This window comes from Rhipicephalus microplus, chromosome 5 (genome assembly GCF_043290135.1).
Source record: "Rhipicephalus microplus isolate Deutch F79 chromosome 5, USDA_Rmic, whole genome shotgun sequence".
Taxonomy (NCBI): domain Eukaryota; kingdom Metazoa; phylum Arthropoda; class Arachnida; order Ixodida; family Ixodidae; genus Rhipicephalus; species Rhipicephalus microplus.
In genome coordinates, this window is record NC_134704.1 from 11,183,089 (window position 1) to 11,201,802 (window position 18,714).

The 18,714-nt window shown below is 44.5% G+C and overlaps 1 protein-coding gene across 1 annotated transcript; it reads left to right on the plus strand.

Annotated features, from left to right (window-relative positions):
• The first annotated feature begins 1,875 nt into the window (after positions 1 to 1,875).
• On the plus strand, positions 1,876 to 18,252 carry Prosalpha5 (proteasome alpha5 subunit). Its single transcript, XM_037426182.2, has 8 exons — positions 1,876 to 1,998; positions 2,312 to 2,407; positions 2,468 to 2,594; positions 4,368 to 4,435; positions 7,463 to 7,629; positions 11,174 to 11,276; positions 13,834 to 13,920; positions 18,071 to 18,252. The coding sequence occupies exons 2-8, from the start codon at positions 2,312 to 2,314 to the stop codon at positions 18,146 to 18,148; spliced, it is 726 nt and encodes a 241-aa protein (XP_037282079.1). The 5' UTR covers positions 1,876 to 1,998; the 3' UTR covers positions 18,149 to 18,252.
• The last annotated feature ends 462 nt before the right edge of the window (positions 18,253 to 18,714 follow it).

Sequence of the window (18,714 nt, forward strand, 5' to 3'; positions counted from 1 at the left end):
GAACATCAGAAGGCAGTGCAAATATTTTGAGGGATGCTTTTCAGCTAGTTTAGGACTGTTCATCATGTAACTAACTTTCAATATGTAAGTGTTTACAGCGTGAAGCTGAGAATCAACCCATGACAAAATACTACATGTAAGCTGGCACCTGCGTGTTGTAAAGTGAAACGTCTTTGTGAAAGCTGCCTGGGTCCTCCAAAGTCCATCTATATAGATAACGCATCGCATTGGTTGCAATAAAATGGATCAAATAGTTTTAGCAAAAGAAAGCCTTTATTAATGTGAAATAGAGGTGGTTCACTGAAATGCTCTTAATTTTCTTCTGCACAATAATTACATTGAGATGTGTGATTGAAGCTGACATTATAGCATCGATGTTCCTGGCATGGGCCTTTACAAAACAAGGAAACCTAGCTAGGCCAACTGGGACGGATCACAGGAGACGCACCTGACACTGTAGCAAAAACTGATTGATTGATACCCTAAAACCGCCATATGATTATTAGAGACACCCAGGGGCGGCGCCAGGATGTTTTTACTGGGGGGGCAAGCAAGCTCTGCTCCTACTAGGTTTTCAATATATGCTTCCGGGCATAGGGGGGGGGGGGGGGGGGGGGGCAGGCGAGAATTTTGGGGGGGCTCCAGCCCACCCTTGCCCCCCCCTGGCGCCGTCCCTGGAGACACCATAGTGGAGGGCTCCGGAAATTCCGACCACCTGGGGTTTTTAACGTGCACCCAAATATGAGCACACGGGCCTATAGCATCAGATGAGACGCAGGCGAGTGCTTACTGAATATTATGTTAGTATTTTGACAACAGCTGCAATGGACTACTGAGAACGCAAGAGCATTGTTCTTGATGCCTTCAAGCCTTACACGGTCCTCGGAAAAGCATCGGTGCACTTTCGTTCTTTGTAAGGCAGAAGATCGGCTCTATGCGTTGAACCCATCAGAGTAGACGCACTCTGCTGTAAAAACAATTTACACGAAGTGGCCCCGGGAGGAAAGTACAGCGTTGATTTTACTTGAAATCAGTAAGATCAAACTGCAATTAGCCATCTCTAAGCACAAGGTTTGGTTCAGACGAAAAGCAGCTACACCCCTTTCAACAAGCAGTTTCAACTTTCCAAAATTTTTTACGTGGTCGCTGGTTCCTCAGACTTAAACTAATGAGTATGAGGAGTAAGTAACGGGCTCACAGTTGCCTCGCATACTTAAATGTCATCATCGGAACCATGTTCTAATATCTGGACCCTCAGAAGTTTTTTCCTCAATATCACGGCCCACGCGACCTCGACCGCTTGAAGCGGGAGTTCAAGCGCAGTCATATTCGCCTTAACTTCATCACGGGGCGCTGAGCACGGCAAGGAGCACCTCAGATTGAAAACTTGATCACATTATCCCAAGCCTTAATTAACAAAGAAGACGTGGGATTCGTGCACAGCAGGTATCTTCAATGGTGCTGTCACATGCCGCGAAGTTGAGCTCGGTGCATTGTGCTTAGGCGATGGTACTCGCATTAATTACTACTGAAGGTTACTTGATAAAATGTCGCATGTATAAAAGCTCCACTAAATTTAGAAAAATAACTGTAAGAAAACAAAGCCGCTAATAACGCGGCCGAAAGAGCACAAGTCGACCACGCACTTCAAACAAGGCAACGAGCTCTCGAATGACTTGACCTGACTTGGCTTGTCGTGACTGAGTAAGACTCATAGCCAGCTCGTTTGTCAACACTGGTAGCTAAAGAAGTCATTTTCTTTTCAAGCCTCGTCTGCTCAATTAAAATCTTTTAAACTAAAATTTGTGTTCATTTTAAGGTTTTGATTATCACAAAACTTATTTATTTATTTTTTGTGGAATTGTACATTTACTTTAGTACAATTTTATCAGACTTTGGCGTCCAGGCGACGCACAGTCACACCGCACGAGCTTGCAAGTTGGGTTGCGGCGGGTTGTGTTTTGGAGTTTATCGGTGATTTGACAAGCGTTAACGAAAGTAAGCGCATATTTTTCACGTGGAACGTAATGTTTAAGCATCGCTCGATGTATTAAGTTGGCAGCGGCAGCTTGCTGGCTGCTCGTGAACTGAATATCAGGAAGTTGTCTCGGCCGGCGTTAAGAGTTGCATGTCATCCTCGCTGTTTAGCGAACGCGAATTTCTAGCATTCTTCGTAGTAGCAGAAATCAAGAGAGCGTAATAATGCCCTGCTTTGTAGAGTACCTTTCCAAATGTGTTGTTCTATCTCTGACCGTAATGGCAGACTTGCGAAGACTCCAAGACCTTGACGCTCTCTTTCCTCGTCTCTTAGATGTTCATGACACGCTCAGAATACGATCGAGGCGTCAACACGTTCTCACCAGAGGGAAGGTTATTTCAAGTCGAATACGCGATTGAAGCAATCAAGGTGAGTAAAAGCTCGTGAGCACAAAATGAAGTAACGCCATAACGTGCACTGTGCTTTCAGCTCGGCTCTACAGCCATCGGCATACAAACCTCCGAAGGCGTTGTTCTGGCCGTCGAGAAGCGAGTGACGTCGCCGCTCATGGAACCTACCACAATAGAAAAGATCGTCGAGATCGACGACCACATTGGTAGGCAGCGCCTTTCATTTGCTGGATCTGTCACGTTTGGCCATTCAGTAGTGGAAATGACCTGATTATACTACGCGTATGAGTAGTTGCAACGCTATATAGATAAACATAGTGCGAAATAAATGGTTCGCAAACAAGCAACCCGCAACTCGCCCTCCTTTTGGAAAGTTTATTCTGGAAAGGTTATGCGGTAATCTGAGTATTGAGAAACACGCACCCAATCGAAGTGTTCCGTGTGGCCTGCCCATTTCGCTTGAAATCTTACGCCCCTTATAAGTGCTCTGCACATGACGTCAGACACACAGTATCCCACTGTACTGGAGCCTTACCATGCTGCTTGTGCGTGTGCCAGAACTTGCCATAGAACCACCCTGCCAAACATAACAGCTGCTCCTTTCTGATATTGCTAAGTCTCCAGCATGGCGGCTAAGATCACGTTAGTTCAAATCATCTATCATAATTGTGGTATATTAGTTTAGGTCCCGGTTTAGGAGCATGTTTTCTTGCCCGCAGGAGGCGCCATTCCGTTGTATACGAAGTCAAGGCACGAGTGAAAATTAAACCCTTCACTGCAAAGTACCAGTCCTCAACTTCACTATTTTAAGGGGAAAAAAAGATTAATCTAGTTTGTAGTTCACGAAGTGTTAAGGCTAGGTGGCGTTAGCCGCCGCCCGATCTAAAGGGTACAGCCATATCAACCATTCATTCCATAATATAATGTGTTAATTAAATTAGTGCTGTTCGTCCTTCACTTGCCACCTTGCTGCATCTTTCGTAAACTTCGGGGCCGCCATTCTGGCGTGCACCTAGCGTAGTATCTTCAACGTGATGCCTTAGGCACCTATGTTTGTATTGATTAAACTAGAGCTCTTGGTCCTTCGCTTGGCACCCAGTTGTGTCTTTTGTCTGTTTCGGGGCCGCTGTTCCAGCATTCACTTGGTGTTCCTTAGACGTAGTGTCTTGTGGTGAGTTCCATTGAGAGAATAGGAGTTGAGGGGTGGTGCACTGAGGAGCTGGGAGGCAGAGCACTGCCACCGGAATGCGGCACGCTCTCAGGGAGCAGGTGAAAGAGTGACGAGTGGGGAGACTATGTGATTGAAACATTCCAAACCACGGCATATTCTCTGTGGGGTAGCAGCAAAATACAAGTGAAATCAATCAGTCACATGTTCTTAATTATCCTAATTCATAGTATGTCCTTGCAATGGCGCATTCAGCAGACATCCAGCTGTCATCGTCGCCACCTGTACAAAACAGTAGTGTCAAAATACGCATGGTTACCACCATTTCCGCCGCACTTGCCAGATGAAGAAAAATTTGGGGAGTGTAACATTCCGAGGCTACATGACTCGTCGTACTGTACATACTCCGCTTTTCAGGCGAGAGCACTACAAACTAGTCCTGGCTGCTCTCGGTGCAGCAAAAGCAGCGTCGCTCTACCAATGGATGACAGTGCCCCTGCACCTGTGTGACCACTGAAACACGCCGGCTCTGATGAGAGCACTTTCAGCATGATTTTGAGTGCTCCTGCTCTCCAAGTGGAATTTGTCTAGACGCCCAAGTCGATACCACAATAATTTGTTTCCTATGTTTTTCTCATTTTCAAGCAGTTCACATGTTTTGTTAGCATTGAGCAATGTGGAATCTGAGTTCAAGACCTAGGCTGTGGTGCATGTGATAACTTTTTTTACCTTTTCGTGTTATCAGTTACCAAAGTCTTTGATCACAGGTATCACAAGGTGCTTTGGGTTGTTATGGTTTGTTTCTTTTAAGGGTGTGCTGTCAGTGGTTTGATGGCCGATTCAAGAACTATGGTTGACCGGGCACGAGTGGAGGCTCAGGTGAGAACTGCAAGCCAAGCTCTTTTAAATTTTTATGCCATATATAGTTTACCTTATTTTTTAGTACTGTTCGAATGACTGTAACAGCTGCTGGCATGTTGAAAAATAGCTTTAGTTTAATAGGTTACTGAATGAGTTATTTTCAGTTGATAATAGTGTGCTGCTATACATCTGGCTCTCTTTAATAAGTGCTTCGAATATTACAATAGTTGTGCCTAGGTAAATTTATCATCACCTCCTTCACACATGCACACACTTGTGACTAGAAACACAGTTTCACTACCACTTTTCGTACGGGCAATATATACTATGCATATTGTAGGGGTCAAAAAAATGTCAGCAGACACTGTCTGCTATCCTGATTATGCCACTGAACACCACACATCACTTATTATTTTTTATTGTTCATGCATTTTGAAGGCTGCACTTCTTTTAGGGGCTTTGCATTTGAGTCTATAGACAACTGCTCCAAAATAGCTTGGGCCTGTGGAATCACTGCAAATGATACCAGGCCATCTTTTGCGATTCATGAAGCCTGCACTGTCTCTTTTTTTTACTTCCTTCCAACTTATGCACTTTTTTATTGCAGTTAACCTGGTATATCTGACGAACAGAAGGTACAAATTTTATCACTTGTAAGTCTATAAATATGCTGCTGCCCTGAATCTTATTGCTTTCAGCTAGAGTCAAACAATTAGTTGGTTTTGACATGCTTAGGGCATACAAAAAACAGAAAACATTAGGAGCATGACTGCATGATAAGTTTGTTTTTTAGTAAAGTTAAATGGTGTGAAGAAGGAGAATGTCATGAAGATGTAACGGCAATGCATTAGCTCGCCATAACTCTGTTTTGGACTTATACAAACTGATCAATTAGAAAACACACATAACCAATTGGCTTTTAACTGACTGAGGTTCAAATTTTTTGCCAAGTGCAACTCCACAGTATTGATTGATATGTGGGGTTTAACATGCCAAAACCACCATATGATTATGAGAGACACAGTAGTGGACTCCACAGTATCAATTTTATTTATTGCAGATTTAATTTTTGCAGAAATAGCTGTCGCATGAAATCTACCCTCATTTTATAACAAAGTGACAGAAATAATGTTTTCCTTAGATATAGATGCACTACTTATTAACAATAAAGATAATATGAAAGTAGGTTATGTTGAATATGAGTATGCAGACCAGAATAAATATGTTTCACATGCTCTGAGAAATGTGCATATTATACTAACATTTATCCGAATCAGAATTTCCATGCTGCACACACTTCGAAGAAGTTGCTACTCTGCCGAAATTCAGGTTGTACCTCATCTCAGTGGCTGCCCATCAATCAATCCGATTTTGCTTAGGCATTTTGGCAGTTGTCCAAGTCAAAAGAAATGGTGCTCGAGTCACCTGCAGCAGAGAAACTAGAAAATACACCCATTGTGCAATCGTTGTCTATCTTAGCAAGCAAAAGGAAACTTTTCATGCGTCATAAAAACCAAAGGAGTAAGAAACTTCTTCTAGTAACCATATATTAACCACACATCCTTTCATTACCAAGAGGCAATCAGTTTTTGTAGACCCCAAAGGCAACAATTTTTTTCCAGTTCTCATGATTGAAACACACTTGCAGAGCAGCTTAATTCATATATTCCCTTCAGGCTCAAATTATGATAATCTGTCTACTAGTGTGTCCAGTTGACATTCCATAATTCCAAGGCACTCTATATTACATTCCAAGAAAGGAAATGAAGCAATATCCTGTTTCTTGTCCATTTCTGTGTTTAATTGAAATTAGTGTGAAATAATATTTTTCATTATTCTGCAGCCAATCATGTTACCTTTTTACATGGAAATAATAAAATCATAGGCTCCATATGTGTGTGCAATAGGTTTTTGGTTGCATTTACTTTGAGGGAAAAAAAAAAGTAATATATACTCCTTACATTGGTTGTGGAATGCGGCATGACAAGTGGCCTGTCTTTAGCTCCTTCGTTACGACCTCTTGAATGGCTTGGACCTAGCCTTGTTGCTGCCCTTGATGACCTTTTTCGGTTGAGGGAAGATGTAGAAGTTATTAACTAGGTACATCTGAGCTGTAGGGTGGCTGGAGAAGCTGTGTAATGCCATGTTTGGTCAGAAAGTTGACAGCAGAGGTGGCGTGACTCAGTGCAATGTCATGTTTTTTTGCCGTTTAAGGGCGTCCTGACTATTGCTCATTTTCAACTTACTCCCTTTTATCATGAAACAGTTTTTTTATTTAGAAACACTTTACTAGTTCATGGCATCACTACCGTAAGCATTTTTGATAATTTCATAGGTCTAAAGAGCAGTTTTGCCCAGTTCTACGCAGAACTTCACCGCACAATACTGCTCTAATAAAGCATATATTATCAAAATGAAAAGGCACTATAAAAATGGTTCTCCTTAAGCTTGATGTTCACTCCGAGAATCGTTGGAGATGAATGTCGCAGGTATACAAGACCTTTCACCACCCAATCAGTGCATTAACACTCCTTCCCCACATTTTTGCAGGAGAAAATTAGATTTACTGATTTCCAAAAAAACCCTGCACTTGTGAGCAACTGTAATCACACCCCGTTGCCTGTAAGCAAGCGTGTATCAAGCTGTCCTCTTTTTAAAGATTAGAAATCGGGTAGAGCTTGGGCTTTGCAAGTGCAGCAAAAGGAAGTCACCTGCAAAGTAAAACCAAAATTTACCGCACATATGATCTTGCAAGCGATACTTGATGCACTAGTCTAAACAAATCATAAAAAGATAGTAATTGTAGTGGAAAAGAAAATTCTTTGTATTCCTGCAGGCTGATGGCACCTGATGGGGAAAAAAAAAAAAAGAGAGAAAGAGTTGAAAAGTTGGGGTCTTTATCAAACATACATATGGTGCTGTAAATGTGTGGCATTGACCAATTATTACTTGTTCGTGGCCACATATATTTACATCATTGTGAGGGATGTTGTTGCAAATTGACTTGTGAATGCTGCTTTTCTGCCCTTTTTTCCCCTGCCTCAGAACCACTGGTTTCTCTACAACGAAAAGATGCAAGTGGAAAGTGTGGCCCTGGCTGTTTCAAACTTGGCCATCCAGTTTGGTGACAGTGATGATGATGGTAATGCCATGAGTCGACCATTTGGTGTGGCAATCCTCTTTGCTGGCATTGATGCCAAGGGCCCACAACTGTGAGTACCACCCACTGTGGTGGTTCGTTAATTATGTGGCTCTCCTCTAATGAGAGATCGCTGTTCAAATTCTCTGCAGCAGCAGGTACATTCAGATGGAAGGGTTATACAAAACTTCTTGTGCAGAGTGATTTGGCTGCCTCTTCAAAGGAGCTCAAATCATTAGAAGCGATCTGAGGCATGCCGCTACAGCGTTCCTCATAACCTTTATTTTGGGTTGGCATATTGAACTCAGCTTATGCATAATTTAGCTGTGATTAACATGTCTGCTTACTCCTCTGACGTATTATGCTAGAGGGTGCAAATGAAAAGATTATTTGTTTTGTTACTTATTGCACTGACTTTTTCAGAGGAATGCTTTAACAATACAGTTAAAACCCAGTCTAACGAAACACGATTTTATGAAGTCCCGACCTAAAGAAAAAGTTTAATTTCTTGGCAAGTAGTCATAGAATTCAGTCTTAATTTATGAATAAACTTGGCCACTAAACCTGATTTAACGAAGTTTTTCTCAAAAGATTGTGTGAATGAGCAACGATTTCCTTCTTATTTTGGCACAGACTGGTTTTTCTTCAACCGTCTGCTCTAGCGCTTTTGCATGCAAACATCTAGACACCCTAGTTGGAGCCCTAGCTTTACACTAACGTCTCTGAATAACAAACATAACAGATATAACGAAATAAATAAGGAACAAGCTTATCAGCAATACATTAGAAATTTTCGGACAAAATGAAGGTGTTTTTGTGTCAGATGTGACTTCATTATAATGAGGTTATGTAGTGTATTTTTATGAAAATCTAAGCTGCACCCTGCACAGCTGGTGTGTATGTGGTGCTCCTATTCACCAAATTCTGCTAGGGGCAGTGGTGGTTGCTATCATTACTTCATGGTTTACATGACATGTAAGACTGGTTGTCTCCTCCGAAATTTCTCGCTTAGTCTTCACACACAGTCGCTAAATCGTTTGCCGTGGCATTGCAATCGGTGGCCTATCACAGCAAACTACCTGGTCTGATAGCTAGGCCAGGTATAAAACCATCCCATGTCCGGGCAACATGGCCATCCATGAGCTACCTTTGCGGAATGAGCAGGTGTAGTTTTGTGGCAAAACAAATGCTGAAAGGGCTTTTGGATGTCTTTTGAAAAGACTGAAATGAAAAAGTTTTTTCTCAATATTAGGAACCTCCATATTTCACAAAGTAATTTGGATGTGGTCATCACTTAGTTAAATTAAGTTTCACTTGTATACATGGGATGTGTATTATGAATTGATAATACCTGCATTTTTCTACTGAAGCTACCGTATTTACTCGATTCTACCGCGCCCTTGATTGTAACGCGCACCCGGTTTCCACGACAGAAAAAAAAAAGTAAGACATCGATTGTGACGCGCACCCATTTTTCTCGTAGGCCCGCATGGTCACACCACTCGAAAAAGTGACTACTTTCGGGAGCGACTTCCATTTAAATATGAGGTACGGGGGAAGCTTGTGTCCATCTGACGTGTAACAGAGCACTGCTGTCTCTGTAGTTTTACCGTGGACCGATGTCAGCACGCGAACTTGTTCGCCCCCTTCTTCTCGACGTTTGTGGTGCCAGGCATGTCGAAGTAAAGAGGCGTCTGATCGGCATTCCCGATTTGCCCAAGCAGGTAGCCGTTGTTGTGCCGCAAGTTTAGGACGAACCTCTGAAAACTGTGAAGCTTTTCATCGTACTCCTCCGGAAACTTTTTGCATATGTCCGTTCGCCTTCGGAGGGAAAAACCTTTCCTCTTCATAAAGTTAGTTAGCCAGCACCTGCCCGCTTAAAACTGGCTCCGCATTAGCCCTTTTTCTAAGGCTAACTGCATACCCCGTACTTGGAGCAGTTCTGTCGTCACGGCCCGTTTTGCCGCTCACTGCTCAAGCACATATGTACTCGCCGAGACGCTCTTCAATTTGCGGAAACCGACCCTGCTGTGGTCCACTGAAGCCTTTGCGTGAAGCTTTGCTGTCGACAATCTTCTGCTTTTGTTTCCGCTGGTCCTGCACGCACGTTTCGGGAACTCCGAACGACCGTGATGCGACCCGATTTCCGTCCGTTTCTGCACACGCGATGACTTTTCTTTTAAAAGCGGCATCGTGGTGCACTCGAGTTTTTGGAGTTGGCCCTTCCATGCCGTCGATGCTAATGCACTACAAGATGACGAACTCCTCAGCACACGTACGAAGTGCTGCACATGGGAAACACATAGGCAGAAATGGCCGACGCACCATGCTGATGCACGTAGGGGGCGGCTATCTTGGAAATGCCGATGGCAATAGAATGACCGTATTCATTTTTTTTTTTTTCGTACTTGATTCTAACGCGCATGCGATTTATGAACTCGCTTAACCGGAAAAAAGGTGCAAGTTAGATTCGAGTAATTACGGTGATATGAAACTAAATATGACTAAGCATACAGGTGTTTATTAAAGCAGTAGTAGAACTCTATATTCCTTGATTTTACTGTGATTAAAGCTTGGTATGTCTCTCACCTTAGTGCATGTGCCACATTTTGGATATTGTACGAACTGTACGTGCATAAGTCGGCACACTGCATAATGGCATTTGTGCTGTGTGGTAGTATTGCTGCATGCATGCAAATGCTGTTCAAGCAAATGCTGTTCAGGCAAATGCTGTTCAGGCATTGAGCAAAGTCGAATTAAGCACTTTTGCAAGTCACGTGACTCGCTCATTTGCCTCAAGATGTTGTAACCCGATAACATTACTCATTCTTTGACAGCGAAAGCCGTTATGAGATCACAATTCGGGTCTCGCTCAGCGCCATAGTTGTCCACCGCCGCCGATGTTCGTAACCACATCGTGCGAAATTAGAAAAAAAAAAGAAACCTATTATCATTGACACAATGGGGCTCTAACCCGGGTCTACTGGGTGCCAGCCCAGTATTCTACCACTGAGCCACTCGGTGCTTGAGACTTGTTGGCAAACTTGCCTTAGGCAGACTTCATGTTGGGAAAGCAATCGTGTTAATATGACTTAGAAGGCGTTTTAAAACAGCAAAAAAACAAGCAGTCGTCGCACAACGCGAATAGGGTAATGAGCGGGTCGTCCAATGTTCCAACCCATTACAAAAGCTTGTGTTCAGCTATTAACTGTGGCACATACCCACTTCAGGCATAGTTCCTTATCATCATCAGCCACTGCATTAACAATTGGCACAAAAGTCCTTGAAAGTGTTTAGCAAATACCACGCTTCTCAAAAGAATGACGAAAAATAGCATAGTGAGTGGTGGCCTACTACCCTAAAATTTTTATTATTAATGCCGTAGTAGGCATCAAGTAAGTGTGCTTGCAGTAGTTATTTAATCAGTGTTTTGAAAAGGCTATGAAAGGATGCTCTTCTAGCTCTCGCTGTAACTGTGCTGCACCTTCTGCACTGGCCTGGAATTTTTTACTTATGGTAATACATAAGCTGTGTAAAGTTATTCTTTCACAGGGATTTTTTAAAAGGCATGAGGCATTTCTCTAAAACAATAGTAATGTTTTCTTATTCTTTGGCAGGTATCACATGGACCCCTCTGGCACTTATGTTCAGTACAATGCAAAGGCAATTGGTTCAGGTTCTGAGGGTGCCCAGCAAGCACTTCAGGAGAAGTACCACAAGGCAAGCTACTTACACATCTACTACCATATGTACATCAATAATTTTGCATTCTCCCATGCACAATAGGGAACTGTGCTGCACATATCAACATACAACATGGACATTTTTGTTAGCAGGAATCTACCGTATAAACCGGACTATAGGTCGAGTGGGAATATAGGTCGACCCCCATAGTTCAGGTTACCGAAAAAGAAAAAAAACAACAACCCAAAACTGCCGAATGACATTAATTTGCGAGTTGGGTGCACTGCATCCCGATTGCGGAGCTCCCCTCAACCACCATCGCAACTGTTCCTATTCTTCAGACGAAGCCCCACTGTCTTCTGAAGACGAGAGTTTGTCGCTGGCCGCCTCCCCCAGTGCCTCTCCCTCCGTGCCATCCAGCGAGTTGCTGAAGCAACATTTCTTTAAAGCCTTTTCTACCATGGAATCTGGCAAGGATCGCCAGGCGGAAAGCACCCAGCCACAAACAGTCGCAAGCGGAGGCCTCTGTAGGTGGTCCGTCGGTGTCTGGGTTGTCGCCGGACATTCACTCTTGGTACTCCAGCCGCACTTGGTCCTTGAACGGCTTGTTCAGCACAATGTCAAGCGGCTGGAGGGTGGACGTCATACCACCTGGTATCACAGCGAGGTCCGTTTTCCCATCGCGAAGTGCACGTTTCACAGCGTCGGTTAAGTGACCACGAAACGCATCCAACACCAGCATGCTGCGAAGACTCAGCAGTGCACCTGCCCGACGGTTCCACACTACTCTTATCCATTCGAGCATCATGGCCTCGTCCATGTATCTCTTTTTGTTGACACGAACGACAACACCGGGCGGGAACACTTCCTTCAGCATTGTCTTGCGTTTGATCTAACATCTGCCGTGCATGCCAGCATGACGGTGAAGCGCGAGTGCTCGTTGCCAGTGGACAAGAGCTTCGCATCCTTGGCGCCGTGCTGCGTGATCGAGGTCGACGAAGGCATGGCAAACCACACGGGGATCTAATCGGCATTGCCAAATTGCTCCATCATGTAGTCGTTCTGCTCCCTAAACCGGTTCCCGAAGCGCTGAAAGTTTATAAGCTTGTCCTCAAACTCCTCGGCCAACTTCTGACAGATGGATGTGCGCGGCCGGAGAAAAAATCCTTTGCGTCGCATAAATCGATGCACCCAGGAGTTTGGTGCACGAAACTCTTCTCTCGTGAACCCAGCTTCTCGAACGAGTTCCACGGCTTTCTTGCGAATGGTATCCATGGTCACTGGCAGCGAGCGCGCATGAACTTCCCGCACAAAGTGCGCTAGCTTATCCTCCAGCTGCGGATGAACGGCACTTCACCACGAAACAACATTTTTCGAGGATTGCACATTCGCAGCTTTTCTTTCTGCGCCCTCCAATAGCGCACGCTTTTTTTCCGATACACCAATGTGGCGCTGAGCAGCCATATTCCTGTTCGCTTCTGCGAACTCAACATCATTTAGTTTAAATGCAGCTGAGTACTGCCTCCTCATACCGCTACTCATATTGAGTGAACGAAAAAAAAATACCACTAAAAATGCAGCGCAATCTCAAGCGGAGCGAAAACTTTGAACAGATCGGAAGCAAATCACGAACACAAAGAAAACACAGAGAAAAAAAAAAACAGCGTGCGATTGGATTTGCATGCGGTTGTGGCCGCATCTGACTTCTCAAGCACATGCAAGCCACATGTTGCCAGACAGCGGCGCACTTTCGGCTAGACACCGCTATATAAGACAAGGGGCGGCTTTAGGTCAATATTTTATTGAAAATATCTCGATTTATATTCCGGTTTATATATGTAAGAACTTTATGGCTCCCTGCCATAGTAACTGTTGGTGAAGGCATTTTGTGGCTAGCCATAGCACATTTCTGCAAGTAGGGCCATATTTTAGTTATGCTCATGTACCCTGGTTAGGGGCGCTCAATAAGTAAATACAGACACATCATACAAATAATTACAATTACTGAAAAACAAGTACACTTGTGCCAAAGCTGAATGACTAATTATATAAGCAGTTCCAGATGTGTGCTCCATCCAGCAATGAGATGCTTCAGATAATGTGACAGCTGCTCTCGCTAAATTTTGCCGGGGAAAAATCCACGATAGGTTGCCTGTTTGTGAAAGCTACTATACAGTGTAATTACTTTTGTGCATGTAGGTGTGCAAATGTTTTAGCTAATTGTGAATGTAATGCTGTCTTTCTTGCATGCTGTTAAGGAACACTGCAAAGCATCGAAATAGTGCACAGTCAGTCAGAAATAAGTCATAGTGTTTCCTCAGCTACAGCATGCTGCAATTCCAAAATTTCCCTCTAGAACAACAAATACATGGTACCTTAAAACTCTATAGTACTAAGTACTTTCTGAATGGGGAGTTTTTTTTTTTTTGGTGTTGCAGCCTGGTTGAAGGTTTCATTCAGATTAGTTATGCTGTGTGGTACCTTTACTAAAAATCAGAATTGGTGCTTTAAATTTTATAATATATGGTAATGGATACCCTGGCTAAAAAAAGCGGCATTACAGGACTTTGTTTTTGCATGGTTTACTTTTTAGACAATGACATTGAATGAGGCGACCACGAATGCCCTCACTATACTCAAGCAAGTCATGGAGGAAAAGCTCAACTCAACAAACGTAGAGGTAGGTGTCTCTCAACGTGCCCTTACACAGTGAATTTCATAGCCCACACGTTAAGAAAACTGTTTGTGTGTGCTTGCGTATGCTCGGTTACTTGGCTGCATATGCGGAATTTGTACAAATTATTGTAAATTTTTTATTGTAAATAATTGTACACTGCTGCTGTCTCTTGCACATTCGTGTGTGTGCTGCTGTTTAGCTGCAAAGCTACCGTATTTACTCGTTTCTACCGCGCCCTCGATTGTAGCGCGCACCCGATTTCCACCGCGAAAAAAAAAAAAAAAACGTAAGACATCGATTGCAACGCGCACCCATTTTTCTCGCTGGCCCGCACGATCACACCACTCGAAAAAACGACTCCTTTCGGGAGCGTCTTGCATTTAAATATGAGGTGCGGGCGAAGATTGTGCCCATCTGACATGTAACAGAGCATTGCCGTCACTGTAGTTTTACCGTGGACCGATGTCAGCACGCGAACTTGCTTCGCCCCCTTCTTCTCGACGGTTGTGGTGCCAGGCATGTCGAAGTAAAGAGGCGTCTGATAGGCATTCCCGATTTGCCCAAGCAGGTAGCCGTTGTTGCGCCGCAAGTTTAGGACAAACCTCTGAAAACTGTGAAGCTTTTCATCGTACTCCTCCGCAAAACTTTTCGAATATGCATGTTCTCCTTCGGAGGGAAAAGCCTTTCCTCTTCATAAAGTTACTTAGCCAGCACCTGCTCGCTTTAAACTGGTTCCGCATTAGACCTTTTTCTAAGACTAATTGCATAGCCCGCTCTTGGAGCAGTTCTGTCGTCACGGGCCGCTGTGCCGCTTGCTGCTTAAGCACATACTCGCCGAGCAGCTCTTTAATTTGCGGAAACCGACCCTGCTGTGGTCCACTGAAGCCTTTGCGTGAAGCTTTGCTGTCGACAATCTTCTGCTTTTGTTTCCGCCGGTCCCGCACGCTTGTTTCGGGAACTCCGTACGACCGCGATGCGGCCCGATTTCCGTCCGTTTCTGCACACGGGATGACTTTTCTTTTAAAAGCGGCATCGTGGTGCACTCGAGTTTTTGGAGTCGGCCCTTCCACGCCGTCGATGCTAATGCACTACTAGATGACGAACTCCTCAGCACACGTACGAAGTGCCGCACATGGGAAACACACAGGCAGAAATGGCCGACGCACGTAGGGGGCGGCCATTTTGAATTTGCCGATGGCAATAGATTGACCGTAATTTTTTTGTTCGTACTCGATTCTAACGCGCATGCGATTTATGAACTCGCCTAACCGGAAAAAAGGTGCGCGTTAGATTCGAGTAATTACGGTATATTGTTATGAGGCAGTGCGCATGGCTCCGCCGTCGTAGACGAATCGATGAAGAGAAAGCGAACTCGAAGCGCGAGATGCTACCAGCCCTGGGGTGTCACACCTACCTGTAAATATTGCAAATACACTCGTTTCTCTCTTCCGTGTATTTGTGATCCCCGTAACAAATTGGTGGAGCTGCTGGGTAACGAATCGCCATACAACGGAGCTCTGCAGTGGCCGTCAAATCGGAGTTTCCGTGATGGAACACAGGACTGATCCAACGGCCACCTCTCCATCGGCCTCAGCAACCCCTGCACCATCCATGGCAATGCCTCCACCGGCCCCACCCACATATGTGCTGACGCATCTGAAGCATCCAGGAACGTTCTGCAGTACGGACGAAGTTGATGCTGACGACAGGATAGCTGACTACTTATAACGTACCAGTGCGCTCAACCGGTATGACCCGACTCTCATGCTGGCCAACGTGCTGTTTTACCTGAAAGGCATGGCCAAAGTCTGGTACGAGAACCATAAGGAGGAGATCGGCAGTTGGGACACATTCAAGGAGAAGCTTCGTGACTTATTTGGGAAGCCCATCGGTCGAAAGGTGGCTGCAAAGAAGGAGTTGTCGATACGTGCTCAGACGTCCACAGAGCTGCATATCTCGTATATACAGGACGTGCTGGCTCTATGTCGTAAAGTGGACAACGATATGTCGGAGTCTGATAAGGTTGGCCACGTCATCAAAGAGATAGCGGACGATGCGTTCAACCTGCTAATGTGCCGGAACTGCGCGACCGTCGAGGAAATTATTAAGGAATGCCGGCGTTTTGAATTGGCCAAAAGCAGGCGTATTTCAAAATCATTCACTCGACTGCTGAACACTGCTGCGACGTCCTCCTGCGAAGATGGACTGACCTCCCGTTAGCAGTCTTCACCGGCGTCTGAAATTACGCGCATCGTCCGGCGGGAAATCAAAGCAATTGCACCTGCTCTTCCAACCAACGGCCGCGTTGAGTCGCAAGTATTTCAGGCTTGCTTGGTACATTCGATTGTGCGAGAAGAACTCAGCAATTTGGGCTTCGATGTCTGCGCTGTTGCTCAGTCTCGACCAATTGGCTTCCGTTCAATGTCGCCGCCTCGCCCTCGGTCACCGCCCCAGGAACAGTCTTATCCACGCTCTTGCAATCCGGCTGAATGGTGAACTGCAGATGATCGGCCGATATGCTTTAACTGCCGCCGCACAGGGCACATCGCACGGTATTGCCACAACAATTGGTCTTCGTCCCGAACACAGTACAACACTGTTCGCTGCAGCGACAGCTACCGCCTTTTCCAGCCTCTTGCGCCGATCCCCGACAACTACCGCCGCCTTCCACCCTTCGATTCCAACGCCTCCGATACCCCTGATAGCCGGTCACCGTCGCCTCGATGTCATCAGTCTAGTTCGCCGCCTGGACGTCGCCCGTCGTCCCCTTCTCCTCTACGACGACGCCCGACCTCCCCGCTCAATTCTCATCAGGGAAACTGAGCGGTGCAGATCTTAGAGGTGAAGCTGCACCCTCGATAACAACCTCAAATCCTCTCCTTGTACTGCCGACAGGACGAAATTTGATCGACGTCAACGTTGACGACCTGACTGTTTCTGCACTTATTGACACTGGGGTGCATATTTCTGTGATGAGTGCTCGGCTTCGTCGTTGCCTGAAGAAAGTTCGCACACCGGCTGCTCCTGGCATTATTCGTGTCGCTCACGGAAGAAGTCTTGCCATCACAGGAATGTGCACGGCACGCATCTCAATCACCGATCACCCCACATCTGTTCTCTTTGCAGTTATTGAGCAGAGCCCCAATGACCTGATTCTTGGATTGAATTTCTTGTCCACTCATGCCGCTCTCATCGACTGTGCAACCGGCGTTCTCCTACTTGGGGCTGTGCCGTCCTCACTGTCACACCGCTTGTGCGCTGTTGATTATGTTCGGCTGTCACCGCAAGCCACCACGTTTGTGGCCTTAATGATATCATCAGCTCTTCCTGACGGGGACTACATAGTGTCTCCATTAGTAGATGTGGTTCTGACCCAAAGTGTTGCTGTGCCGCATGCCATCGTGACTATCGTGGACAACTGCGTTCAGCTGCCGCTTCCTCTTCATCGATTCGTCTACGACGGCGGAGCCATGCCCTCTGCCTCGTAACAATATTTTGTTGTTTGGTTCTTTTGCTTTAAATCATAGCAGTTACTCTCAAAAAAGCCACTGTAGCCTGCCCTGCAACTAGTTTTAAGAATTAAAAAAAATAGTGTTTTAAATAGACAAAATAGCGAACATGGTCAACTCATGAAATGTAAAGGTTAGTGCATCTGTAGTGCTGTAGTAAACGTATGTTCATTTTTTGTTTGGCAGGACAACTAAGCAACGGATCACTGTATTTAGGTTATCTTTAATCTAGTACTTCATGCAGTCGTGTGATTGTGCAGCACTTTTTGAAAAGCATATAAGTAAACTTCTCGTAGTTGCACCTTTCTTTATCCTGTGACCCTGTTATAATAACGGCATATGTGTAGCAGGGAGTCCACAACATTGCTCGACATGCTGCACTTTTTCTTCTATCCTTTCACTGATTATAAGATCAAAACTGTAGGGGCTTAGCAGTGGTGGCATTGGATCATCTAGGTGCAAGATGAATTGAGAAAGGTTGCACTGAAAAAAATTGGTCATGATAGACAATATATAAGACACATTTCACACCTTTTTCAGGGGCTCCTCAACATTACTACTTTTGAAACTATATAAATTAGAACCTGCCTCAGACATCATTTTCAGTAAGAAAAAGTTGACATGTGTCTCTTGTCATGTTTTAGGTTGCTAATGTCACAAAGGAGAAGGGCTACCACATGTTGACCAAGGAGGAGGTTGAAGCAGTCATCAACACCATATGAGATATGCTTGTTGCAGCTTTTTTTTTTTTTTTTTGAGGTGGCAGTCCAGGCTTTGAAATAAACTTTTTTTTTACATGCGAAGTAACACAACTTTGCAAGATCAGGATGATGTCCTGTCTTTCTCATGGTTGCCATCGCACATAATGGGTTATGCTACTTGAAGAAAATTTCTTTAATCTGCAGCCCAGGGCAATGAATTTTTTTTCTGCTTACATACGTCTTTATTGATTTCAAATATATAATCAGTATGATAATAAGTTGCATAATTTTCGTTATGTATCATGACAACATGTAAAATATACCTCTATTTGGATACACTTTTTCTGGCACTCAGCTTTTATGGTTATGACCAATTATTGGCTAATATTGCTACCCATTGAGTGTACATGCAAATAACTAAAAAGTGTGTAAGACATTTCAATTAACAAAAAAATGTACTTTGAAAAATCTTGAAGTGCTCAGCCTGTACTAATGGTTACTTTAAGTTCATAGTAATTATATAAGGAACATGAGGTCATAGATAAAATAATTGCACTCTCCACATATTAAGGTATGTGTGGGATAAG

Excerpts from the sequence above, each read along its gene's own strand:
- Prosalpha5 (XM_037426182.2), top strand. The coding sequence starts at position 2,312 with ATGTTCATGACACGCTCAGAATACGATCGAGGCGTCAACACGTTCTCA. Across the intron at positions 4,436-7,462 it reads GGGCACGAGTGGAGGCTCAG|AACCACTGGTTTCTCTACAA; the intron begins GTGAGAACTGCA and ends CCCCTGCCTCAG. Across the intron at positions 11,277-13,833 it reads TTCAGGAGAAGTACCACAAG|ACAATGACATTGAATGAGGC; the intron begins GCAAGCTACTTA and ends TTTACTTTTTAG.